The sequence below is a fragment of the Hyperolius riggenbachi genome, chromosome 10, assembly GCF_040937935.1.
Source record: "Hyperolius riggenbachi isolate aHypRig1 chromosome 10, aHypRig1.pri, whole genome shotgun sequence".
Classification (NCBI taxonomy): Eukaryota; Metazoa; Chordata; class Amphibia; order Anura; family Hyperoliidae; genus Hyperolius; species Hyperolius riggenbachi.
Genome location: NC_090655.1, coordinates 972,459 through 1,000,000, shown reverse-complemented (window position 1 = coordinate 1,000,000; position 27,542 = coordinate 972,459). Strand labels below are relative to the sequence as shown.

The window sequence follows — 27,542 nt, the reverse complement described above, 5'->3', positions numbered from 1 at the left end:
ACGCACGCACTTCCTGTGACGGACATGAAGAGTTAGTTATTGCAAAGCTTACAGACTTTTATTGCGCTTTGTATCAATATTATTGCAGTCAGTTTATTCAGTATTTATATAAACTACTGGTTCAGCACTGTATTGTATATTATTTATAGGAGAGGGGGGAACAGACACTTCATACATACACGGCAGCAGAATCACACTTACAGTGTACAATAATGGCCTGTAATGATAAGTCAGGCCACCGCAGGTCCCCATTGCCAGGCTGAATGGCTGGACCACCTATGATCTGTACGGGGGGCAGGCAGCTCTCAGGAAAGGACTTTGAGCCATTGAATGCTCTGGATATAAAATTATATTTCTGAGCAGAGTTCTGCCTTAGATTAGCGCTTGTCTGTCAGTTTTCTCTCTCCCAATCTAGGGGCAGGATGGAAATAATATCGTATTTTGCATCAAGTCACTGAACGCTCTGGCTATGTGGTTAGATTGTGGATCGGAGTTCTGCTTTAGATTAGCGCTTGTCTGTCAGTTTCCTCTCTTGCGATCTAGGGGCAGGATGGAAATATCGTATTTAGCATTGAGTCACTGAACACTCTGGATATGTGGTTAGATTGTGGATCGGAGTTCTGCCTTAGATTAGCGCTTGTCTGTCAGTTTACTCTCTTGCGATCTAGGGGCAGGATGGGGATAAGGTAGTACTCCGCATTACGGAAGCAAGGCTGGAGATCCAATCTCTGTAAATGACTGAAGCTGATTGCAGTAACATTCGAGTAGAGCTCTGATCTCCCGTTTAATGAATGACTTCATTTGTTAAACGTGCTTCTCGCGTGACGCGGAGTACGCTGGACGGGAGAGATCTGGTTGGGATCAGCGATTAAGCCTGTTTGATCTCATAAATGATGCAGCTCGTGGCCGGGAACATGAGCAGATGGTGGTGATAGTCATTTATATTCGCTTTTATTCTGATGCAGTGATTCCATTATGTGAGTAGAGGCTGGGGAATTTACTCGCTGAACTCGTGTGTCTAGTGGGGGGAGGATCTTGTGATAAACGCGGTGGGGGAAGCAGCTATCAGCGGAATGGGCATATAAATATTATAAATCATCCCAGCACTGCTCCCTGTAATGCTGGTTTACTGCTGCCCATTGTCTGCATGTGTTTTCCCTTCAGTCAGCAGTCTGTACACCAGCCTGGTTGCCTGACCTGATATCTCCCCTCTGCCCCTGCCTGATAAGAGCCCCCAACTCATATGTAGTAATTGTCCTGGTACTTATTAATGAACACATTCAGTGTTTTCTAAAAACCTCTTCCACCTCTTAAGGGGCCCATACACTCAGCCGATTTTCTGGCCGACCGATCGATCCCGATCGATCGATCGCAAATCGGTTGGCCAATCGACCGATCGATGGCCGATTTCGATTGATTTCGATGGATTTCCATCGAACTTGCAGGGTGGAAAATTTAGGTCCATCTGATGAGATTGCTTATCAGTTTGCATTGGCCTTAATGGAAATCTGATGGCAAAAAAATGCCATCAGATCGAATTTCAATAGATTTCAAACTGAAATCTATTGGAATTCTATCCTGGTAAAAAATGTTCTAAAAACGCATCAGATAGATCATCAGATGCATTTCTTATCTATCTGCTGCCAATCTGACGAGTGTATGGGCACCTTTACTTCTCAGAGTACCCCAAGGCTCAGTACTTAGACCTTCTCTCCTTACCTCCTTCTTGATGGAGTACCCACATGCTCAGTACTTAGACCTTCTCCCCTTACCTCCTCCCTGATGGAGTACCCCCAGGCTCAGTACTAAGACCTTCTCCTCTTACCTCCTCCCTGCTGGAGTACCACCAGGCTCAGTACTTAGACCTTCTCCTCTTACCTCGTCCCTGATGGAGTACCCCCAGGCACAGTACTTAGACCTTCTCTCCTTATCTCCTCCCTGATGGAGTACCCCCAGGCTCAGTACTTAGACCTTCTCTCCTTACCTCCTACCTGATGGAGTACCCCCAGGCTCAGTACTAAGACCTTCTCCCCTTACCTCCTCCCTGATGGAGTACCCCCAGGCTCAGTACTTAGACCTTCTCCTCTTACCTCCTCCCTGATGGAGTACCCCCAGGCTCAGTACTAAGACCTTCTCCTCTTACCTCCTCCCTGCTGGAGTACCCCCAGGCTCAGTACTTAGACCTTCTCCTCTTACCTCCTCCCTGATAGAGTACCCCCAGGCTCAGTACTTAGACCTTCTCTCCTTACCTCCTCCCTGATGGAGTACTCCCAGGCTCAGTACTAAGACCTTCTCTCCTTACCTCCTCCCTGATGGAGTACCCCCAGGCTCAGTACGTAGACCTTCTTCCCTTACCTCCTCCCTGATGGTGTACCCCCAGGCTCAGTACTTAGACCTTCTCCTCTTACCTCCTCCCTCATGGAGTACCCCCAGGCTCAGTACGTAGACCTTCTTCCCTTTCCTCCTCCCTGGTGGAGTACCCCCAGGCTCAGTACTAAGACCTTCTCCCCTTACCTCCTCCCTGATGGAGTACCCCCAGGCTCAGTACTAAGACCTTCTCCCCTTACCTCCTCCCTTATGGAGTACCCTCATGCTCAGTACTTAGACCTTTTCCCCTATTTCCTCACCCTAGATGAAGTACCCCCGGCTGAATGCCTTTAGACCTTCTCCACTTACCTCCTCCCGGATGGAGTACCCCCAGGCTTAGTACTAAGACCTTCTCCCCTTACCTCCTCCCTGATGGAGTACCCCCAGGCTCAGTACTTAGACCTTCTCCTCTTACCTCCTCCCTGATGGAGTACCCCCAGGCTCAGTACTAAGACCTTCTCCTCTTACCTCCTCCCTGCTGGAGTACCCCCAGGCTCAGTACTTAGACCTTCTCCTCTTACCTCCTTCCTGATGGAGTACCCCCAGGCTCAGTACTTAGACCTTCTCTCCTTACCTCCTCCCTGATGGAGTACCCCCAGGCTCAGTACTTAGACCTTCTCCCCTTACCTCCTCCCTGATGGAGTACCCCCAGGCTCAGTACTAAGACCTTCTCCCCTTACCTCCTCCCTGATGGAGTACCCCCAGGCTCAGTACTTAGACCTTCTCCACTTACCTCCTCCCTGATGTAGTACTCCCAGGCTCAGTACTAAGACCTTCTCCCCTTACCTCCTCCCTGATGGAGTACTCCCAGGCTCAGTACTAAGACCTTCTCCCCTTACCTCCTCCCTGATGTAGTACTCCCAGGCTCAGTACTTAGACCTTCTTCCCTTACCTCTTCCTTGATGGAGCACCCCCAGGTTCAGTACTTAGACCTTCTCCACTTACCTCCTCCCTGATGGAGTACCCCCATGCTCAGTACTTAGACCTTCTCCCCTTACCTCCTCCCTGATGGAGTACCCCCAGGCTCAGTACTTAGATCTTCTTCCCTTAACTCTTCCTAGATGGAGCACCCCAAGGTTCAGTACTTAGACCTTCTCCTCTTACCTCCTCTCTGATGGCGCACCCCCAGGCTTAGTACTTAGATCTTCTTCCCTTAACTCTTCCTTGATGGAGCACCCCAAGGTTCAGTACTTAGACCTTCTCCTCTTAGCTCCTCCCTGTCAGGGAACCCCCAGGCTGAGTATTTTTACTCTTTTCTTCTGCATCTATGCTTGTGGTCTTTCGAGCCACTCGTTTGTTCATTTGACTGTCATTATGACCTATATGGTAAGGACACCCGGCTCTGTCTTTATGCTCCTAATTTCACTGCTGTAACTTGTTGGACAGTTTGTTTTCTCTCCAAGTACTACAGAAGCTTCTCAGTCTAAGGGAACCGTTCTAGCAGGGTGGCTGTGAAGGACGTTCTCTTCTCTTCAGCCTAGGCTAGGATTTAGGAATAGACACTGGCTGGCTTGTGAACTCTGCTGTTGTACTTCAGTGTGAGTATTATGTCCTTATCATGTAAAGTAACGACTCTTTATCTCCTCCGGCAGACGCTGCATCCAGATCATACACAAGCTGCTGTGTTACCAGAAGAAGTGTCGAGTGAGACTTCACTACACCTGGAAGGAGCTGTGGTCAGGTGGGTTGTGCACAGCAGTCGCCATGGTTACACGCTCAGGCCCATAGCTCCCAACTGTCCCTCTTTTGGAGGGACAGTCCCTCTTTGGGAGCCCTGTTCCCCATCCCTCTTTCCTCCTCATTTGTCCCTCTTTCAGGACTTTGTCCCTCTTTCTATGTAAATATATATATTTTTCTACTAAAAAAATGTGTTTGACTCTAAACTTTATTCCCATCCTTTAAATTTATATATTACTAATTTTAAAATGTTAATATGAAGGAAAATGAACCAGGATAGAAAGGACCAGTGTGGTTTGAATTATAAAACAACATATTTTTCGTATTAAATTTTTATCGTATTATGACTAGGGGCGTGATTAGGGGTGTGACGGGGGTGTGATTAGGGGTGTGGCTTAACTGTCCCTCTTTCTCATCTCAAAAAGTTGGGAGGTATGTGCTCAGCTATAGGACAGCAGACTGAATACACAGAGTTATTGCTGATTCACTGACCTGGGGTGAGACTTCTGAGCGCAGGAAACACGTCGATCTTTCTATGACTGCCGCTGGCAGCGTGTGCACGATGCCTAAATGGCACAACCCGTGTGAGCGTTGCGTGTTACCTTGGCAACGCTCCTTCAGGTCACTACACTATCAGCCGCAGTCATGGTTAATCTGCCTTGTGCTACCTGCTACCCTTCCCGGGTTCTGCTTCAGTAAGCCCAGGTTTGGACCGGTGGTGTTGTATTTTAGTGAGAGCCGTGTGTAGTCGCGTTCTGTACAGCGTGTGCTCTGCCTTCCTGTAATGATTGTCGGGTCGCAGGCAGCTGCTCCCTGGTGTCAGCATTAGTTGTCACACATCATGTTCCTCTGGGTATTTGCTGCAGCTTATAATTGCTGTACTGTGCTGATTCAGCAGCCCTGGAGGTAGTTGTGGATGACGGCTCTTCTGGACGGAGCTGTTTATTGATAGACTCTGGCATTTATATGCGGCGTCCTACACTCAGCTGCTCTACTTTGTAAAGTTACCCAGGAGATGGCTGTTTAATGGTAACTACAGGTGGGGGAGCAGATAGAGGAGATATGAGATGACACGAATGTGAAGGCAGCAGATGGACAGTCAGGGACTCGAGATAATGGTGTAGAGTGCTCAGTCTTATGCTGGGAATACACAACGCGTTTTTCAAGCAGATAGATGGTTCGATAGATTTTTTCCGACATGTCCGATCTCACGATCAATCGTTTTAAGAATCCCGAACGGAAGATAAGAGAATCTAGTGGGGAATTGAGCGGCAAAATCAATTGAGCGGAGACGCATCGTGTATTCCCAGCATTAGAGACAGATTTCAGATGTCACCAGCGTAGAGGTGATGGGGGAAATCAGAAGAGTGTAATCATTATATTCATTTTCTCAGGCCATGAGTATAGATGGAGAAGAGGAGAGGTCCTGGTACGGAGCCTTGTGGTACACCTACAGATAGTGAAGAGGAGTTAGTATTGGAGTAGGGTACAGTGAAGGAAGGTTGAGACATGTAAGAGTGATCCAGGAATGATCATTGTCAATAATCTCCAGTGTCCAAAGTGTCTGGAGAAGCAGAGAGTGATCGACCATGTTAAAGGCAGAGAAAAGGTCGAGGAGTATTAGTACAGAGAGTTGGCCTTTGGATTGTGCAAAGGGGAATAGGAAGTTGTAGGTGTAATTGTTTCGGGATATGGGATTGGGCGGGGGTGGAGTAAGGAGTTGTAGGTGTGATTTTGTGTGTGTGTGTGTGTGTGTGTGTACAGTGTGTGTGTGTGTGTGTCTGTGTCTGTGTGTGTGTGTGTGTGTGTGTGTGTGTGTGTGTGTGTGTGTGTGTGTATGTGTGTATATATATATATATATATATCAGGCCAAAAGTTTGGACACACCGTCTCATTCAAAGAATTGTCTTTATTTTTATGACTATGAACATTGTAGATTCACACTGAAGGCATCCAAACTATGAATTAACACATGTGGAAGTATAGTACATAACCAAAAAGTGTGACACAACTGAAAATATGTCATATTCTAGGTTCTTTAAAGTAGCCACCTTTTGTTTTGATTACTGCTTTGCACACTCTTGGCATTCTCTTGGTGAGCTTCAAGAGGTAGTCACCTGAAATGGTTTTCACTTCACAGGTGTGCCCTGTCAGGTTTAATAAGTGGGATTTCTTGCCTTATAAATGGTGTTGGGACCATCAGTTGCGTTGTGGAGAAGTCAGGTGGATACACAGCTGATAGTCCTACTGAATAGACTGTTAGAATTTGCATTATGGCAAGAAAAAAGCAGCTAAGTAAAAAAAACGAGTGGCCATCATTACTTTAAGAAATAAAGGTCGGTCAGTCAGTCTGAAAATTTGGGAAAACTTTGAAAGTGTCCCCAAGTGCAGTCTCAAAAACCATCAAACGCTACAAAGAAACTGGCTCAAATGCGGACCGCCCCAGGAAAGGAAGACCAAGAGTCACCTCTGCTGCTGAGGAGAAGTTCATCCGAGTCACCAGCCTCAGAAATCGCAGGTTAACAGCAGCTCAGATTAGAGACCAGGTCAATGCCACACAGAGTTCTAGCAGCAGACACATCTCTAGAACTACTGTTAAGAGGAGACTGTGTGAATCAGGTCTTCATGGTAAAATATCTGCTAGGAAACCACTGCTAAGGACAGGCAACAAGCAGAGACTTGTTTGGGCTAAAAAACACAAGGAATGGACATTCGAACAGTGGAAATCTGTGCATTGGTCTGATAAGTCCAAATTTGAGATCTTTGGTTCCAACCACCGTGTCTTTGTGCGACGCAGAAAAGGTGAACGGATGGACTCACCAGAAAAGGTGAACGGATGGTTCCCACCGTGAAGCATGGAGGAGGAGATGTGGGGGTGCTTTGCTGGTGACACTGTTGGGGATTTATGCAAAATTGAAGGCGTACTGAACCAGCATGGCTACCACAGCATCTTGCAGCGGCATGCTATTCCATCCGGTTTGCGTTTAGTTGGACCATCATTTATTTTTCAACAGGACAATGACCCCAAACACACCTCCAGGCTATGTAAGGGCTATTTGACCAGGAAGGAGAATGATGGGGTGCTGTGCCAGATGGCCTGGCCTCCACAGTCACCAGACCTGAACCCAATCAAGATGGTTTGGGGTGGAGCTGGACCACAGAGTGAAGGCAAACGGGCCAACAAGCGCTAAGCATCTCTGGGAACTCCTTCAAGACTGTTGGAAGACCATTTCAGGTGACTACCTCTTGAAGCTCATCAAGAGAATACCAAGAGTGTGCAAACCAGTAATCGAAGCAAAAGGTGGCTACTTTGAAGAACCTAGAATACAGGGAGTGCAGAATTATTAGGCAGGTGGTATTTTTGAGGAATAATTGTATTATTGAACAACAATCATGTTCTCAATGAACCCAAAAACTCATTAATATCAAAGCTGAATATTTTTGAAAGTAGTTTTTAGTTTGTTTTAAATTTTAGCTATTTTAGGGGGATATCTGTGTGTGCAGGTGACTATTACTGTGCATAATTATTAGGCAACTTAACAAAAAACAAATATATACCTATTTCAATTATTTATTTTTACCAGTGAAACCAATATAACATCTCAACATTCACAAATATACATTTCTGACATTCAAAAACAAAACAAAAACAAATCAGTGACCAATATAGCCACCTTTCTTTGCAAGGACACTCAAACGCCTGCCATCCATGGATTATGTCAGTGTTTTGATCTGTTCACCATCAACATTGCGTGCAGCAGCAACCACAGCCTACCAGACACTGTTCAGAAAGGTGTACTGTTTTCCCTCCTTGTAAATCTCACATTTTATGATGGACCACAGGTTCTCAATGGGGTTCAGATCAGGTGAACAAGGAGGCCATGTCATTAGTTTTTCTTCTTTTATACCCTTTCTTGTCAGCCACGCTGTGGAGTACTTGGACGCGTGTGATGGAGCATTGTCCTGCATGAAAATAATGTTTTTCTTGAAGGATGCAGACTTCTTCCTGTACCACTGCTTGAAGAAGGTGTCTTCCAGAAACTGGCAGTAGGACTGGGAGTTGAGCTTGACTCCATCCTCAACCCAAAAAGGCCCCACAAGCTCATCTTTGATGATACCAGCCCAAACCAGTACTCCACCTCCACCTTGCTGGCGTCTGAGTCGGACTGGAGCTCTCTTCCCCTTACCAATCCAACCACGGGCCCATCCATCTGGCCCATCAAGACTCACTCTCATTTCATCAGTCCATAAAACCTTAGAAAAATCAGTCTTGAGATATTTCTTGGCCCAGTCTTGACGTTTCAGCTTGTGTGTCTTGTTCAGTGGTGGTCGTCTTTCAGCCTTTCTTACCATGGCCATGTCTCTGAGTATTGCACATCTTGTGCTTTTGGGCACTCCAGTGATGTTGCAGCTCTGAAATATGGCCAAACTGGTGGCAAGTGGCATCTTGGCAGCTGCACGCTTGACTCAGTTCATGGGCAGTTTTTTTGCGCCTTGGTTTTTCCACACGCTTCTTGTGACCCTGTTGACTATTTTGAATGAAACGCGTGATTGTTCGATGATCACACTTCAGAAGCTTTGCAATTTTAAGAGTGCTGCATCCCTCTGCAAGATATCTCACTATTTTTGACCTTTCTGAGCCTGTCAAGTCCTTCTTTTGACCCATTTTGCCAAAGGAAAGGAAGTTGCCTAATAATTATGCACACCTGATATAGGGTGTAGATGTCATTAGACCACACCCCTTCTCATTACAGAGATGCTTATCACCTAATATGCTTAATTGGTAGTAGGCTTTCGAGCCTATACAGCTTGGAGTAAGACAACATGCATAAAGAGGATGATGTGCTCAAAATACTCATTTGCCTAATAATTCTGCACTCCCTGTATGAGGTATTTTCAGTTGGTTCACACTTTTTGGTTATGTACCAAACCTCCACATGTGTTAATTCATAGTTTGGATGCCTTCAGTGTGAATCTACAATGTTCATAGTCATGAAAATAAAGAAACCACTTTGAATGAGAAGGTGTGTCCAAACTTATATATATATATATATATATATATATATATATATATATATATATGTGTGTGTATATGTGTGTGTGTGTATATGTGTGTGTGTGTGTATATATATATATATATATATATATATATATATATATTTATATATATATGTGTGTGTATATACAGTATATATATATATATATATATATCGCAGGGGATGATGTGGGACTTTGTGTCCGCTCTCCACTCTGCTTATACTATTTCATTGTTTCCTTATCTCTCTCTTTCCTCTTTCCCAGCGCTGATAAACTTGCTGAAGTTCCTCATGTCCTATGAGACGGTGCTGCTGGCCAAATACAACATCTTCTCGCTGGCGCTGATGGTACGTATCCCGCGTGTGGCAAAGCAAACTGGTTAGTTATTACCGCAGTACAGAGATAAGGATATTGTTATATGATCAGGTCCGGGGTCATCCGCAGAGTATAGCTCTGTACACACATGCAACTGCAGTCCTCGGAAACAAATGACGGATCGATCAATAATCGTTTTTTAAAAAGTCCCAACGATGGTGAAAGACAGCTATTCTTGTCCATGTACAGTGTTCCGTCCTGACGGAAGATAATCACTGTTAATTGTTTGTACTGTACAATAGCAAATGATCGATTCATTCCATTGTGCTTTGAATCTCACACTTCCGGGTCCCATTTTTGTGCTTCTGGGAATGATCTAATTGCCAGATCGTCGTTGTGCTGATGTTGAAGTCAAATGTGCACCGACGTCATTAGCTTGCTGCTAACCATCAGGGAACGATTGTTTTCCGATGACGTTAGTCACGTGTGTGTACAGAGCCTAGCAGCTGCTTGCTTTATCTGCCCTGCCAGGTATTCTTTCTGTGTAATGTAACTTGCTTCTGTCCAGTTATCCTCTCCTCTCCCTGCAGTGCTGGTCACATGACTGCAGAATGCTGGTAACTGTTTATTCAGCAGTATTAATGTAAAGCCCCGCCCCCATCCCTCCAACCCATAGGTGAGGAGTGTGATGCCACAACACAGGGACTGAAAACTTTGTACAAAGAGATGATAAAGACTTAAAGTGAACCTGAACTGAGTAAAATTATTTAAAATGAACACATGACGTAGCTGCAAATAAATATTACATACTAACCTCACCGTCCGTTCCTCTCAGAAGCTCAACATTTTCTTCTTACAGTGATTCCTTCCAGTTCTGACAATATTTTATCAGAATTGAAATATACCAGTTGCTGTCAGTTATGTATCAGCATCTGTCAGTTACAACTGAATGTGCAAGGAAACGTCCATGTTTCCCTATGGCTCAAGCGGGTGATATTACAGTTTAACAGTGTGCTGACCAGGAAGCTGTTATGGGGTAGTGACCAAACATATATAATGTTCCCTTTAATTGATTAAATGAAGCTGACTTTTGGGATTACCCTGGTGCCATTGCGGTATTTGGCTTATTATCACACTACAGGAATGGCGGTATTGATACTTGCCGCTGCCACTGCGATGTTGCCGTAGTTCAGAGAGGAAAGAAGTGTGATTTAGTGGCGCAGCGGTGAATGCCGCGCTGGCATGGATGCGGTTTCCTCAGCAGAATCGCTCCTCGCATTATTAGGGGCATCCGTTAGACCGGCAGCCAGGGGCGTAACTAGAAATCACTGGGCCCCCTGCAAAACTTTGGATGGGGCCCCCTCCTCCTGCACACTGAATAGGGACTGGCTACAAATCTTTGTCTACAAAACTTTGTATGATTCCTTATCAGTGGCTGAGCAGATGCAGTCATTAGAACAATTGTGCAAAGAGCAGAAAGTTTTTTTCTCTCCTTGCCCTCACTTGTCAGTTTCTCAGGATGGGGCCCCCTGTGGCTGCATCTCTTGCAGGGTCTATTGTTACGCCCCTGCCGGCAGCCATGTTCCATGCTTCAATGACTCGGGGGGAATGTATAAAGCTGATATAGAGTGTAAGCTGATTGTGCTGCCTTATAACGTGTTATCATTTCATTATAAATGGCTTCCGGGGTGATAGCAGCGAGCGGAGGAATATTCCGCGTACGGACCTCCTGTGAGGTTCTCTCAGTGATTGTTTGTCTTTTTCTTGTCAGGTGGTGAATTTGTTTAACATGTTCATCACATATGGGGACACCTTCCTCCCGACCCCCGGCAGCTATGACGAGCTGTACTACGAGATCATACGAATGCATCAGATCTTCGACAACCTCTACTCCATGGGTAAGACGCTGGGCGGAGACAGAACAAGGCTCTCAGGGGCGGGGCTAAAACAGGCGGGACATCGCTGTCCAATAGGGATCCTCGTTCAGTTCTCCAGCTGGCAGGATTAGGGGGTTTTACAGCTGCTCCACATTTGCTGCCGTTTTCTTTGCATCTGTCTTGGCAAGTTGGGGTCAGGGCCCTTTTCCACTGCCTGCGTTTTTGCCAAAAACGCAAATCACATGTGTTTGCTGATTCTGAAGTGCAGCCTGTTTAAAATAAGAATCTTGGGTAGCCTTTTCCACCGCTGCGTTCCGATTTTTAAATAAATGCAAACGCATGCCTGTGCGATTATGATTTGTTTTGCTTTTCAATGTAAAGTATAGGAACACTTGAAAAACTCATGAAAATCAGAATCAGAATCATTTTATTTCGCCAAGTAAGTTTGCACCTACAAGGAATTTGTCTTGGCAGTTGCTTAACAAACACAAACAAAAACAATACAAGGACAGACAGTGTGAATATTACAAGTTAAGGACATTATAAGTATAGTGGCAGTAAGCAATGTGAGAATTGTTCATGTTTAGTTCGCATAGAAATGTTTTGTATTGATTTAACCACTTCACCACTGAGGGGTTTTACCCCCTGACCACCAGAGCAATTTTCACCTTTCAGCGCTCCTTCCATTCATTCATCTATAACTTTATTATTTCTTATCCCAATGAAATGAACTATATCTTGTTTTTTTTGCCACCAATTAGGCTTTCTTTAGGTGGGACATTATGCCAAGAATTATTTTATTCTAAATGTGTTTTAATGGGGAAATAGGAAAAAATGTGGGAAAAAATTATTATTTTTCAGTTTTCGGCCATTATAGTTTTTAAATAAAGCATGCTACTGTAATTAAAACCCATGAAATGTATTAACCCATTTGTCCCGGTTATAAAACCATTTAAATTATGTCCCTATCACAATGTTTGGCGACAATATTTTATTTGGAAATAAAGGTGCATTTTTTCAGTTTTGCATCCATCCCTAATTACAAGCCCGTAGTTTATAAAGTAACAGTGTTATACCCTCTTGACATAAATATTTAAAAAGTTCAGTCCCTAAGGTAACTATTTATGTTTTTTTTTATTGTATTTTTTTTTTTTTAATTACAAAAAATAAATAAAAATTGGGGAGTGTGGGAGGTAATGAGTTAATTTATTGTGTAAATGTAATGTTTGTATATGTAAAATGCTTTTGAGGGTGTAGTTTACTATTTGGCCACAAGATGGCCACAGAGTGTTTGTTTACATGCGACCTGTAAGCGTCCGGAAGGACGCTTACAGGAAGCAGTAGGAGGCTGGGAGACGCACAATGATCGCGCTGTTTCTGAAAGAAGCAGCAGATCATTGCGGGGGCTTAGATCAACGAACGGGAATGGATTTCCCCCTTCATTGATCTCCGGGCGAGCGGGCGGCGGCGTGCACGAGCGGCGGGTGCGCGCGCACGAGCGGCGGGAGCGCGGACAGCGGCGGTAGCGCGGAAGGTACGGATTTCTCCGTCCCTGGTTTTTTAGGAGGGAAAAAAGGGGCGGAGAAATTCGTACCGCCGGGGGTAAAGTGGTTAACCACTAGTATCTATTTTCAAAAATCAAGACAACACTTGCCAATCAGAAAAACGCATAAAAAACGCACATCAAAATTGGTCACAAACGCGTTTTGCAGTGGGAAAGGACCCTAAATCACCAAAGGGGGGCTTCTGGGACCTCACACTGGGGCTGATTTACTAAGCTTGGAGAACTTCAGAAATGCAAAACAAAAAATGGTCTGGGGTTTCTAAAATGTGCCTTGTTAATTGGCAAAATGTTGCCAGGGTCATATCAGAACATAGCAAGAATAAGCAAAAGTGAATTTGTGTTTGTGTGATAAAGTAACTTGCCTCTACCCAGTTACCCTGAAAATAAGCCCTAGTATGATTTTTCAGGACTTTTGAGACTGCTTAAGAAGTTAAGCCCTACTTCACAACTTTGGCCTAGTTGCAGTGCATAGAAAATCAATATAAACAGTGCCCAGCCAGCAGCTGCGGCATACATGTAGTGAAGTACAATCAATCAGCAATAGAATGCAGCAGGACAGACCGTTCACCAAGGAGTCAGCCAGACACCCCAAGAGTCGCACTCAGAGCCCCCCTGACCCAAAATAGCAAGGGCTGCCCAGTGCCAGGCTCTCTGTATAGATTGTGGTACCTGGAGAGAGGGAAGAGAGTCCTGATGGGATTCCCGGATCAGAGCTGGGATTGGTACCTGGAGACAGGGAAGAGAGTCCTGATGGGATTCCGGGATCAGAGCTGTGATTGGTACCTGGAGACAGGGAAGAGAGTCCTGATGGGATTCCGGGATCAGAGCTGTGATTGGTACCTGGAGAGAGGGAAGAGAGTCCTGATGGGATTCTGGGATCAGAGCTGTGATTGGTACCTGGAGAGAGGGAAGAGAGTCCAGATGGGATTCCCGGATCAGAGCTGTGATTGGTACCTGGAGAGAGGGAAGAGAGTCCTGATGGGATTCCCGGATCAGAGCTGTGATTGGTACCTGGAGAGAGGGAAGAGAGTCCTGATGGGATTCCGGGATCAGAGCTGTGATTGGTACCTGGAGAGAGGGAAGAGAGTCCTGATGGGATTCCGGGATCAGAGCTGTGATTGGTACCTGGAGAGAGGGAAGAGAGTCCAGATGGGATTCCCGGATCAGAGCTGTGATTGGTACCTGGAGAGAGGGAAGAGAGTCCTGATGGGATTCCCGGATCAGAGCTGTGATTGGTACCTGGAGACAGGGAAGAGAGTCCTGATGGGATTTCCGGATCAGAGCTGTGATTGGTACCTGGAGAGAGGGAAGAGAGTCCTGATGGGATTCCGGGATCAGAGCTGTGATTGGTACCTGGAGAGAGGGAAGAGAGTCCTGATGGGATTCCCGGATCAGAGCTGTGATTGGTACCTGGAGAGAGGGAAGAGAGACCTGATGGGATTCCGGGATCAGAGCTGTGATTGGTACCTGGAGACAGGGAAGAGAGTCCTGATGGGATTCCCGGATCAGAGCTGTGATTGGTACCTGGAGAGAGGGAAGAGAGTCCAGATGGGATTCCCGGATCAGAGCTGTGATTGGTACCTGGAGAGAGGGAAGAGAGTCCTGATGGGATTCCCGGATCAGAGCTGTGATTGGTACCTGGAGAGAGGGAAGAGAGACCTGATGGGATTCCGGGATCAGAGCTGTGATTGGTACCTGGAGAGAGGGAAGAGAGTCCTGATGGGATTCCGGGATCAGAGCTGTGATTGGTACCTGGAGAGAGGGAAGAGAGTCCAGATGGGATTCCCGGATCAGAGCTGTGATTGGTACCTGGAGAGAGGGAAGAGAGTCCTGATGGGATTCCCGGATCAGAGCTGTGATTGGTACCTGGAGAGAGGGAAGAGAGTCCTGATGGGATTCCGGGATCAGAGCTGTGATTGGTACCTGGAGAGAGGGAAGAGAGTCCTGATGGGATTCCCGGATCAGAGCTGTGATTGGTACCTGGAGAGAGGGAAGAGAGTCCTGATGGGATTCCCGGATCAGAGCTGTGATTGGTACCTGGAGAGAGGGAAGAGAGTCCTGATGGGATTCCGGGATCAGAGCTGTGATTGGTACCTGGAGAGAGGGAAGAGAGTCTGATGGGATTCCGGGATCAGAGCTGTGATTGGTACCTGGAGAGAGGGAAGAGAGTCCTGATGGGATTCCGGGATCAGAGCTGTGATTGGTACCTGGAGAAAGGGAAGAGAGTCTGATGGGATTCCGGGATCAGAGCTGTGATTGGTACCTGGAGAGAGGGAAGAGAGTCCTGATGGGATTCCGGGATCAGAGCTGTGATTGGTACCTGGAGAGAGGGAAGAGAGTCCTGATGGGATTCCCGGATCAGAGCTGTGATTGGTACCTGGAGAGAGGGAAGAGAGTCCAGATGGGATTCCCGGATCAGAGCTGTGATTGGTACCTGGAGAGAGGGAAGAGAGTCCTGATGGGATTCCCGGATCAGAGCTGTGATTGGTACCTGGAGAGAGGGAAGAGAGTCCAGATGGGATTCCCGGATCAGAGCTGTGATTGGTACCTGGAGAGAGGGAAGAGAGTCCAGATGGGATTCCCGGATCAGAGCTGTGATTGGTACCTGGAGAGAGGGAAGAGAGTCCTGATGGGATTCCCGGATCAGAGCTGTGATTGGTACCTGGAGAGAGGGAAGAGAGTCCAGATGGGATTCCCGGATCAGAGCTGTGATTGGTACCTGGAGAGAGGGAAGAGAGTCCAGATGGGATTCCCGGATCAGAGCTGTGATTGGTACCTGGAGAGAGGGAAGAGAGTCCTGATGGGATTCCCGGATCAGAGCTGTGATTGGTACCTGGAGAGAGGGAAGAGAGTCCTGATGGGATTCCCGGATCAGAGCTGTGATTGGTACCTGGAGAGAGGGAAGAGAGTCCTGATGGGATTCCCGGATCAGAGCTGTGATTGGTACCTGGAGAGAGGGAAGAGAGTCCTGATGGGATTCCCGGATCAGAGCTGTGATTGGTACCTGGAGAGAGGGAAGAGAGTCCAGATGGGATTCCCGGATCAGAGCTGTGATTGGTACCTGGAGAGAGGGAAGAGAGTCCTGATGGGATTCCCGGATCAGAGCTGTGATTGGTACCTGGAGAGAGGGAAGAGAGTCCAGATGGGATTCCCGGATCAGAGCTGTGATTGGTACCTGGAGAGAGGGAAGAGAGTCCTGATGGGATTCCCGGATCAGAGCTGTGATTGGTACCTGGAGAGAGGGAAGAGAGTCCAGATGGGATTCCCGGATCAGAGCTGTGATTGGTACCTGGAGAGAGGGAAGAGAGTCCTGATGGGATTCCCGGATCAGAGCTGTGATTGGTACCTGGAGAGAGGGAAGAGAGTCCAGATGGGATTCCCGGATCAGAGCTGTGATTGGTACCTGGAGAGAGGGAAGAGAGTCCTGATGGGATTCCCGGATCAGAGCTGTGATTGGTACCTGGAGAGAGGGAAGAGAGTCCTGATGGGATTCCCGGATCAGAGCTGTGATTGGTACCTGGAGAGAGGGAAGAGAGTCCTGATGGGATTCCCGGATCAGAGCTGTGATCAGGGCGTTACAGAATGTGAGGCTGTCACTGGATTTGGCTAAATGTTGTTTGTTTTTTTAAGAATAAATGTAGATTGTTGTTAATGGGAAAATAAGACGTCCCGGAAAAGAAGCTCTCATCTTTTATAGCAGAAATGAAGGACCCATTCTAAAGAAAAAATGAATGTAAAACATTTAGGGCTCATTTACACTACAGAACACATCCACACATGCGATTTTTCGTGTATGTGCTGCCATCACACAGTTATCACATGTTCTGGTGCGCTAAGCGCAGACGTCGGCAGCCGTACCCATCGGGAAACGTATGCGTTGTTGGATAAAATGTTCCCAGATGCGTTACAACGTAAGGCACAGGAGCGCACACCTGTAATGTGAATGGTAACATGAACGTCTATGGACTCTGATGTTGCCATATGGATCGTACACAATGTGCATTGCGCCAAAACTGAGAGCGCAGCACATAGAGTGAATAAGCCCTTATAAGGACCTGGCGCTTCCTGCAGCCCCTCCAGGCTCTTGTGCCGTCCCTCCAGGCCGCTCTGGCTGTCCGCTAGCCATCCCGGTGCTTCTGTCAGTCACGCTTCATTGCACATATGAGTCACGGCCACACGTGCGCCTTTCATGGAGTGTTCTGTGTGTGTACAGTAGGACGCTACGCTCCCAGCTACAGGAGTGCGATGGCTGCATGACTGACCAGTGTACCGGGACAGCTAGCGGATGACTAGATCAGCCCGGAGAGATGGCGTGCAAGCCCACAGCCTGAAGGGGGCAGGAGGAAGGGCCAGGTGAGTATGAAGGTTTTACATGAATTCACATATCTGTGACAGACGCTGCGACCGCCGCTGCCAGTGTAACATATAGCCCGGCTACAGCATACTGAGCCACCCCTGCCTGACCAGCCTCCCATTATCTGCATCTGTCACCATGTCACACAGCGGCCGAGGATCAGTGACAGGTCAGCCTGTGTGACCCCCTCGCTGCTGCCAGTGTAACATATAGCCCAGCTACAGCATACTGAGCCACCCCTGCCTGACCAGCCTCCTATTATCTGCATCTGTCACTGTCACCATGTCACACAGCAGCCGAGGATCAGTGACAGGTCAGCCTGTGTGACCCCCTCGCCGCTTCCAGTGTAACATATAGCCCGGCTACAGCATACTGAGCCACCCCTGCCTGACCAGCCTCCCATTATCTGCATCTGTCACCATGTCACACAGCGGCCGAGGATCAGTGACAGGTCAGCCTGTGTGACCCCCTCGCCGCTGCCCGTGTAACATATAGCCCGGCTACAGCATACTGAGCCACCCCTGCCTGACCAGCCTCCCATTATCTGCATCTGTCACCATGTCACACAGCGGCCGAGGATCAGTGACAGGTCAGCCTGTGTGACCCCCTCGCTGCTGCCAGTGTAACATATAGCCCAGCTACAGCATACTGAGCCACCCCTGCCTGACCAGCCTCCTATTATCTGCATCTGTCACTGTCACCATGTCACACAGCAGCCGAGGATCAGTGACAGGTCAGCCTGTGTGACCCCCTCGCCGCTTCCAGTGTAACATATAGCCCGGCTACAGCATACTGAGCCACCCCTGCCTGACCAGCCTCCCATTATCTGCATCTGTCACTGTCACCATGTCACACAGCGGCCGAGGATCAGTGACAGGTCAGCCTGTACGACCCCCCCTCCGCTGCCAGTGTAACATATAGCCCGGCTACAGCATACTGAGCCACCCCTGTCTGACCAGCCCCCCATTATCTGCATTCTGTCACTGTCACCATATCACACAGCAGCCGAGGATCAGTGACAGGTCAGCCAGTGTGACCCCCTTGCCGCTGCCAGTGTAACATATAGCCCGGCTACAGCATACTGAGCCACCCCTGTCTGATCAGCCTCCCATTATCTGTAGTCTGTCACTGTCACCATGTCACACAGCGGCCGAGGATCAGTGACAGGTCAGCCTGTGTGACCCCCTCGCCGCTGCCAGTGTAACATATAGCCCGGCTACAGCATACTGAGCCACCCCTGCCTGACCAGCCTCCCATTATCTGCATCTGTCACCATGTCACACAGCGGCCGAGGATCAGTGACAGGTCAGCCTGTGTGACCCCCTCGCTGCTGCCAGTGTAACATATAGCCCAGCTACAGCATACTGAGCCACCCCTGCCTGACCAGCCCCCCATTATCTGCATTCTGTCACTGTCACCATGTCACACAGCGGCCAAGGATCAGTGACAGGTCAGCCTGTGCGACCCCCTCGCCGCTGCCAGTGTAACATATAGCCCGGCTACAGCATACTGAGCCACCCCTGTCTGACCAGCCCCCCATTATCTGCATCTGTCACTGTCACCATGTCACACAGCGGCCGAGGATCAGTGACAGGTCAGCCAGTGTGACCCCCTCACCGCTGCCAGTGTAACATATAGCCCGGCTACAGCATACTGAGCCACCGCTGCCTGACCAGCCTCCCATTATCTGCATTTGTCACTGTCACCATGTCACACAGCGGCCGAGGATCAGTGACAGGTCAGCCTGTACGACCCCCCCTCTGCTGCCAGTGCAACATATAGCCCGGCTACAGCATACTGAGCCACCCCTGTCTGACCAGCCTCCCATTATCTGCATCTGTCACTGTCACCATGTCACACAGCGGCCGAGGATCAGTGACAGGTCAGCCAGTGTGACCCCCTCACCGCTGCCAGTGTAACATATAGCCCGGCTACAGCATACTGAGCCACCCCTGCCTGACCAGCCTCCCATTATCTGCATCTGTCACTGTCACCATGTCACACAGCGGCCGAGGATCAGTGACAGGTCAGCCTGTGTGACCCCCTCGCTGCTGCCAGTGTAACATATAGCCCGGCTACAGCATACTGAGCCACCCCTGCCTGACCAGCCTCCCATTATCTGCATCTGTCACCATGTCACACAGCGGCCGAGGATCAGTGACAGGTCAGCCTGTGTGACCCCCTTGCCGCTGCCAGTGTAACATATAGCCCGGCTACAGCATACTGAGCCACCGCTGCCTGACCAGCCTCCCATTATCTGCATTTGTCACTGTCACCATGTCACACAGCGGCCGAGGATCAGTGACAGGTCAGCCTGTGTGACCCCCTCGCTGCTGCCAGTGTAACATATAGCCCGGCTACAGCATACTGAGCCACCCCTGTCTGATCAGCTCCCCATTATCTGCATCTGTCACTGTCACCATGTCACACAGCGGCCGAGGATCAGTGACAGGTCAGCCTGTGTGACCCCCTCGCCGCTGCCAGTGTAACCTATACCCCGGCTACAGCATACTAAGCCACCGCTGCCTGACCAGCCTCCTATTATCTGCATTTGTCACTGTCACCATGTCACACAGCGGCCGAGGATCAGTGACAGGTCAGCCTGTGTGACCCCCTCGCTGCTGCCAGTGTAACATATAGCCCAGCTACAGCATACTGAGCCACCCCTGTCTGATCAGCTCCCCATTATCTGCATCTGTCACTGTCACCATGTCACACAGCAGCCGAGGATCAGTGACAGGTCAGCCAGTGTGACCCCCTTGCCGCTGCCAGTGTAACATATAGCCCGGCTACAGCATACTGAGCCACCCCTGTCTGATCAGCTCCCCATTATCTGCATCTGTCACTGTCACCATGTCACACAGCAGCCGAGGATCAGTGACAGGTCAGCCTGTGTGACCCCCTCGCTGCTGCCAGTGTAACATATAGCCCGGCTACAGCATACTGAGCCACCCCTGTCTGACCAGCCTCCCATTATCTGCATCTGTCACTGTCACCATGTCACACAGCAGCCGAGGATCAGTGACAGGTCAGCCTGTGTGACCCCCTCGCCGCTGCCAGTGCAACATATAGCCCGGCTACAGCATACTGAGCCACCCCTGCCTGACCAGCCTCCCATTATCTGCATCTGTCACTGTCACCATGTCACACAGCGGCCAAGGATCAGTGACAGGTCAGCCAGTGTGACCCCCTCGCCGCTGCCCGTGTAACATATAGCCCGGCTACAGCATACTGAGCCACCCCTGCCTGACCAGCCTCCCATTATCTGCATCTGTCACTGTCACCATGTCACACAGCGGCCGAGGATCAGTGACAGGTCAGCCTGTGTGACCCCCTCACCGCTGCCAGTGTAACATATAGCCCAGCTACAGCATACTGAGCCACCCCTGCCTGACCAGCCTCCTATTATCTGCATTTGTCACTGTCACCATGTCACACAGCGGCCGAGGATCAGTGACAGGTCAGCCTGTGTGACCCCCTCGCTGCTGCCAGTGTAACATATAGCCCAGCTACAGCATACTGAGCCACCCCTGCCTGACCAGCCTCCTATTATCTGCATTTGTCACTGTCACCATGTCACACAGCGGCCGAGGATCAGTGACAGGTCAGCCTGTGTGACCCCCTCACCGCTGCCAGTGTAACATATAGCCCAGCTACAGCATACTGAGCCACCCCTGCCTGACCAGCCTCCTATTATCTGCATCTGTCACTGTCACCATGTCACACAGCAGCCGAGGATCAGTGACAGGTCAGCCTGTGTGACCCCCTCGCCGCTTCCAGTGTAACATATAGCCCGGCTACAGCATACTGAGCCACCCCTGCCTGACCAGCCTCCCATTATCTGCATCTGTCACTGTCACCATGTCACACAGCGGCCGAGGATCAGTGACAGGTCAGCCTGTACGACCCCCCCTCCGCTGCCAGTGTAACATATAGCCCGGCTACAGCATACTGAGCCACCCCTGTCTGACCAGCCCCCCATTATCTGCATTCTGTCACTGTCACCATATCACACAGCAGCCGAGGATCAGTGACAGGTCAGCCAGTGTGACCCCCTTGCCGCTGCCAGTGTAACATATAGCCCGGCTACAGCATACTGAGCCACCCCTGTCTGATCAGCCTCCCATTATCTGTAGTCTGTCACTGTCACCATGTCACACAGCGGCCGAGGATCAGTGACAGGTCAGCCTGTGTGACCCCCTCGCCGCTGCCAGTGTAACATATAGCCCGGCTACAGCATACTGAGCCACCCCTGCCTGACCAGCCTCCCATTATCTGCATCTGTCACTGTCACCATGTCACACAGCGGCCGAGGATCAGTGACAGGTCAGCCTGTACGACCCCCCCTCTGCTGCCAGTGCAACATATAGCCCGGCTACAGCATACTGAGCCACCCCTGCCTGACCAGCCCCCCATTATCTGCATCTGTCACCATGTCACACAGCGGCCGAGGATCAGTGACAGGTCAGCCTGTGTGACCCCCTCGCCGCTGCCAGTGTAACATATAGCCCGGCTACAGCATACTGAGCCACCCCTGCCTGACCAGCCTCCCATTATCTGCATCTGTCACTGTCACCATGTCACACAGCGGCCGAGGATCAGTGACAGGTCAGCCTGTGTGACCCCCTCGCTGCTGCCAGTGTAACATATAGCCCAGCTACAGCATACTGAGCCACCCCTGCCTGACCAGCCCCCCATTATCTGCATTCTGTCACTGTCACCATGTCACACAGCGGCCGAGGATCAGTGACAGGTCAGCCTGTGTGACCCCCTCGCTGCTGCCAGTGTAACATATAGCCCAGCTACAGCATACTGAGCCACCCCTGCCTGACCAGCCTCCCATTATCTGCATCTGTCACTGTCACCATGTCACACAGCGGCCGAGGATCAGTGACAGGTCAGCCAGTGTGACCCCTCGCTGCTGCCAGTGTAACATATAGCCCGGCTACAGCATACTAGGCCACCCCTGCCTGTCCAGCCTCCCATTATCTGCATCTGTCACTGTCACCATGTCACACAGCGGCCGAGGATCAGTGACAGGTCAGCCTGTGTGACCCCCTCACCGCTGCCAGTGTAACATATAGCCCAGCTACAGCATACTGAGCCACCCCTGCCTGACCAGCCCCCCATTACCTGCATCTGTCACTGTCACCATGTCACACAGCGGCCGAGGATCAGTGACAGGTCAGCCTGTGTGACCCCCTCGCCGCTGCCAGTGTAACATATAGCCTGGCTACAGCATACTGAGCCACCCCTGCCTGACCAGCCTACCATTATCTGCATTCTGTCACTGTCACCATGTCGATCAGCGGCCGAGGATCAGTGACAGGTCAGCCTGTGTGACCCCCTCGCTGCTGCCAGTGTAACATATAGCCCGGCTACAGCATACTGAGCCACCCCTGTCTGACCAGCCCCCCATTATCTGCATCTGTCACTGTCACCATGTCACACAGCGGCCGAGGATCAGTGACAGGTCAGCCTGTGTGACCCCCTCGCTGCTGCCAGTGTAACATATAGCCTGGCTACAGCATACTGAGCCACCCCTGTCTGACCAGCCCCTCATTATCTGCATTTATCCTGTCACTGTCACCTTGTCACACAGCGGCCGAGTATCAGTGACCGGTTTGCGACCTCCTCGCTGCAGCCAGTGTAACATATACCCCAGCTACAGTGACCGGACGCTGAGCAATGAGGTACTGAGCCACCCCTGTCTGATCAGCTCCCCATTATCTGCATTTATCCTGTCACCATGTCACCAGCACTAGGCCTGGGCTTGTTGCCATGGTAACTGCAGAGCAAGAGGCAGTAAGTTAGCATTGATCAGGGAGGATAACTGGCTGCCGCGTGTCTCCAGCCTCTGATAACCATGGGAACGCTCTGCGCTAGCTACCTGTGCAGAGGGCGGGGCCCGTGTCCCCTGCGGGGCTGCCATGCCTCAGTCACAGTCATAAGCCTGACATTTGCGGGACATTCAGTGAGAGCACATGGATAAATGGGAGCCCCTCCCCCTGGAGATTTGTACCCCCCCCCAGAAGTGTCTCTCTTATCTCTGGGGGTCTCTCTGCACGCTCCGCCACAGATTAGGCTCCTCACAGCTGCAGCACTTCAGGACATTTTCTATGATTTGCTTGTCAGTACAGCGCTCAGCACAGAGCGTCACTTGTTGCCGGGTAGATTTCCCCGAGCTGTCTCTGGCATGCTGGGCTTACTGGTTTCTGTACATGTAGACAGACTGTCAGCGGGATCATGGCTGCCTCAGACTCCAGGGCAAGCAGTGAGCAAAGCTTACTACACACTTACAATTACAATTGGCCAATCGCTGACCAGTTTTACCACCTCAGTGTAGTAAGAGCGCCAACAGATACAGAACACTATGAGCAGAGTGGGTAGGGAAACTCTCATACTACATGGAGGTGGTAAGATTGGTCAGTGATTGGCCAATCATCATTGAGAGTGTGTATGAGCCTTTTATGCTGGGAATACACCAGAAGTTCTTTTCCGACATGTCCAATCTGATTTTCGATCACCTTTCTGATCGATTTCTCATAGACGTAAATGGAAATTGACAAGAAAAGATAAGAAAATTGATCGTAAAATTGATCAGAAATAAGATTGGACAATCGACTGAAAAATCTCATGGTGTATTCCCAGCATAAGACTTTTGTATTAGATACAGTATCATTTAGATTTAACTTCTCTGAACATTTAGCTCAACTAGCAGTTTTCTCTTATTAGGATTATATGGTTCCAATAAGTTATTCAGCGTAAGCCTCAAGGCCCATTCTCACTCACGGCGATTTTTGCCGGCGTTTTGCAGAAGTGATTTTTCCGCAATTTCACCTGGAAAAATCACTGAACACTGCAGCGATTTTGCCGCGATTGTGTTTAGCGCTTCTTTAGCACTGAAACGCGATCGCCGGGAAATCGGCTGATAATGGTGCAGGCGACGCGTTTGCATTTTGCGGCGATTAGCGCAAATCGCCCAAGTAAGCACCAGCCCATAGGGTTTCATTACGCTGGCGCTTTTAAAAAGTGCTAGCGTTTGAGCGTTTTGCCGAAATCGCGTGTGAATGAGCCCTAAGAGTACCTGTTCAGTAAAAAATATAGTATGAACCTTCACATAAGGGATGGAAGGATGGATAATTTGATGACAGAGTGTGCAGTGGGGGGAGGGGAGGATGAGGTGATAGGCAATACTTACCTGTGGGGTTCACCAGGTTCCCCCAGAAGCGACCACAGGTGGAAGCTCCCATGGTGATGTCACACACTCCTAACCACTGCAATGCATGCTGGGAGAGGAAGTCCATTGATGTGACTTCCTCAGCCAGGAGATAGACTCACACTGATATCTCCCAGCATGCATTGCGGCGGCTGGGAGCGCGCACCACTGCCTGATGCTGTGGTCGCTTCCATAGGGGGAGGGGCTAGAGAAGCAGGCCCCATCCCCCTGTAGGTAAGTAAGGCCTGTCCCCCTCTTATGTAAGTGATATTGCCATGGGGGAGGGGTTAGAGACGCACGCCCCACCCCCCTGTAGGTAAGTAAGGCCGTTCCCCCTCTTATGTAAGTGATTCTGCTAGGGGGAGGGGCTAGAGAAGCAGGCCCCACCCCCCTTTAGGTAAGTAAGGCCGTTCCCCCTCTTATGTAAGTGATACTGCTAGGGGGAGGGGCTAGAGAAGCAGGCCCCACCCCCCTTTAGGTAAGTAATGCCTGTCCCCCTGTTATGTAAGTGATACTGCCATGTTCTGAAGCCGCTTGTAGGATGCCATCGTAGTGCCCTTCCCCCGAGCTCATGGCACAACAATGTCCACAAAGTGTCACCATTCAGTAACTCGTTGTCTTGTAGTGACCGGTCACTAACCTCCCCCCCTTCTTACTGCAGTGCTGCGGGTCTCCACCAATGCGGGACCATGGAAGGAGCCGGCCAGCAAGGTCACGCACGGCATGGTCAACATAAGGTGAGTGAGGCCTTGTCTGCAAATGTTCTGTATCCACCATGTGTGCTCATAATGCTGGGAATACACAATGAGATTGTTCAACAGATTTACTAGCCAATCCATTTTCCGATCGTTTTCCTAATCGATTTCCATTCACGTCTATGAGAAAATCGATCAGAAAAACGATGGAAATCACATCGGACCTGTTGGAAATTATTTATCGAGCCCTCTGTCTGCCAAACAAACTCATGGTGTATTCTTAGCTTTAGCAAACCCTCAAATAGTTTACATACAACTGATGTTAAGCTTACAGGTCTATAATTTCCTGGATCAGATTTTTTTGCCCTTCTTAAATAATGGGAAAACGTGGGCTGTACGCCAATCCACTGGGACTCTGCCAGTTGCAAGAGAGTCACAAAAGATAAGATAAAGGGGTTTATCTATAACTGAACTTCATTCCCTTAGTGCTCTATCACACCAGAGCCTGTTTTCTGCCGTGTAGCGTAAAGTCGATACTTTGCATTAACCAAGGTAAAATGAAAGCCCATAGACTTCAATTGTACCTTTCACACCCTACGCTGCGTTTCGATGCGTTGCAGTACGAGGCACCCGGGAGCTTTTTATTGTCGGGAGCTGGCGTTTTCCTGTCTGGTTAATTACTACCCCCGCTGATTGTGTCGCACCGCAGATTCCCGACAACATGCCGCAGGCTATACAACGCGTTCAGGAAAACGGCGCCGCATTGTCTGATGTGAAAGAGGCGTTAGCACCCGAGGATGCATGCCGTCCAGCCCAGGTGCCTTGTCTGATGTGAGAGAGCCCTTAGAACCCGAGGATGCATGCCGTCCAGCCCAGGTGCCTTGTCTGATGTGAAAGAGCACTTAGGACCTGAGGATGCATGCCGTCCAGCCCAGGTGCCTTGTCTGATGTCAGAGAGCCCTTAGGACCCGAGGATGCATGCCGTCCAGCCCAGGTGCCTTGTCTGATGCGAAAGAGGCCTTAGCACCCGAGGATGCATGCCGTCCAGCCCAGGTGCCTTGTCTGATGTGAGAGAGCCCTTAGGACCCGAGGATGCATGCCGTCCAGGCCAGGTGCCTTGTCTGATGTGAAAGAGCCCTTAGGACCCGAGGATGCATGCCGTCCAGCCCAGGTGCCTTGTCTGGTGTGAAAGAGCCCTTAGGACCCGAGGATGCATGCCGTCCAGGCCAGGTGCCTTGTCTGATGTGAAAGAGCCCTTAGGACCTGAGGAGGCATGCCGTCCAGCCCAGGTGCCTTGTCTGATGTGAAAGAGCCCTTAGGACCCGAGGATGCATGCCGTCCAGCCCAGGTGCCTTGTCTGATGTGAAAGAGCCCTTAGCACCCGAGGATGCATGCCGTCCAGCCCAGGTGCCTTGTCTGATGTGAGAGCCCTTAGGACCCGAGGATGCATGCCGTCCAGCCCAGGTGCCTTGTCTGATGTGAGAGCCCTTAGGACCCGAGGATGCCTGCCGTCCAGCCCAGGTGCCTTGTCTGATGTGAGAGCCCTTAGGACCCGAGGATGCCTGCCGTCCAGCCCAGGTGCCTTGTCTGATGTGAAAGAGGCGTTAGCACCCGAGGATGCATGCCGTCCAGCCCAGGTGCCTTGTCTGATGTGAGAGCCCTTAGGACCCGAGGATGCATGCCGTCCAGCCCAGGTGCCTTGTCTGATGTGAAAGAGGCGTTAGCACCCGAGGATGCATGCCGTCCAGGCCAGGTGCCTTGTCTGATCACTCCTTCCTGCGTTAAGTATTTATTAATACTTTCCGTTCACAGACAATCACCTAATCTTTCCTGCTTACCTGCCTGTGTTTTTGTATTAAAATGCAGCATTAGCAGCAGTGTACGTTTTAATTCTCAATATATGCAGAAAATGTGCATTAAAAAATGCTATTACTGTTTAAAGTGTGACAGAGATCCCCTAACTGCAGTGGTCAGAGACACCTGGAACAAGCATGGAGCCATAATGTCTCAGGTCGTGGCCCTACTAACTCATCAGTGCATGTAACATCTGATCCCCTTGCTCTGATCAGAGACACCTGGAACAAGCATGAAGCCATAACTTCTCAGGTCATGGCGTGGCCTGCTCATCAGTGCGTGTAGCAGATGATCCCCTTGCTCTTGTCAGAGACACCTGGAACAAGCATGGAGCCATAACTTCTGAGGCCGTGGCCCTGCTAGCTCGTCAGTGCGTGTAACAGCTGATCCCCTTGCTTCATCGATCAGAGACACCTGGAACAAGCATGGAGCCATAACTTCTGAGGCCGTGGCCCTGCTAGCTCGTCAGTGCGTGTAACGCCTGATCCCCTTGCTTCATCGATCAGAGACACCTGGAACAAGCATGGAGCCATAACTTCTGAGGCCGTGGCCCTGCTAGCTCGTCAGTGCGTGTAACAGCTGA

At 49.7% G+C, this 27,542-nt stretch overlaps 1 protein-coding gene across 1 annotated transcript in view; it reads left to right on the top strand.

The window, feature by feature from the left end:
• The window catches only part of ARMH3 (armadillo like helical domain containing 3), a 211,937-nt gene that overhangs the window by 111,663 nt on the left and 72,732 nt on the right, over positions 1-27,542 (top strand). Inside the window, exons 20-23 of the mRNA XM_068258854.1 lie at positions 3,960-4,048; positions 9,346-9,428; positions 11,168-11,294; positions 25,072-25,147. Coding sequence (XP_068114955.1) covers positions 3,960-4,048; positions 9,346-9,428; positions 11,168-11,294; positions 25,072-25,147 — 375 coding nt within the window. The remainder of the gene's footprint in view (positions 1-3,959; positions 4,049-9,345; positions 9,429-11,167; positions 11,295-25,071; positions 25,148-27,542) is intronic.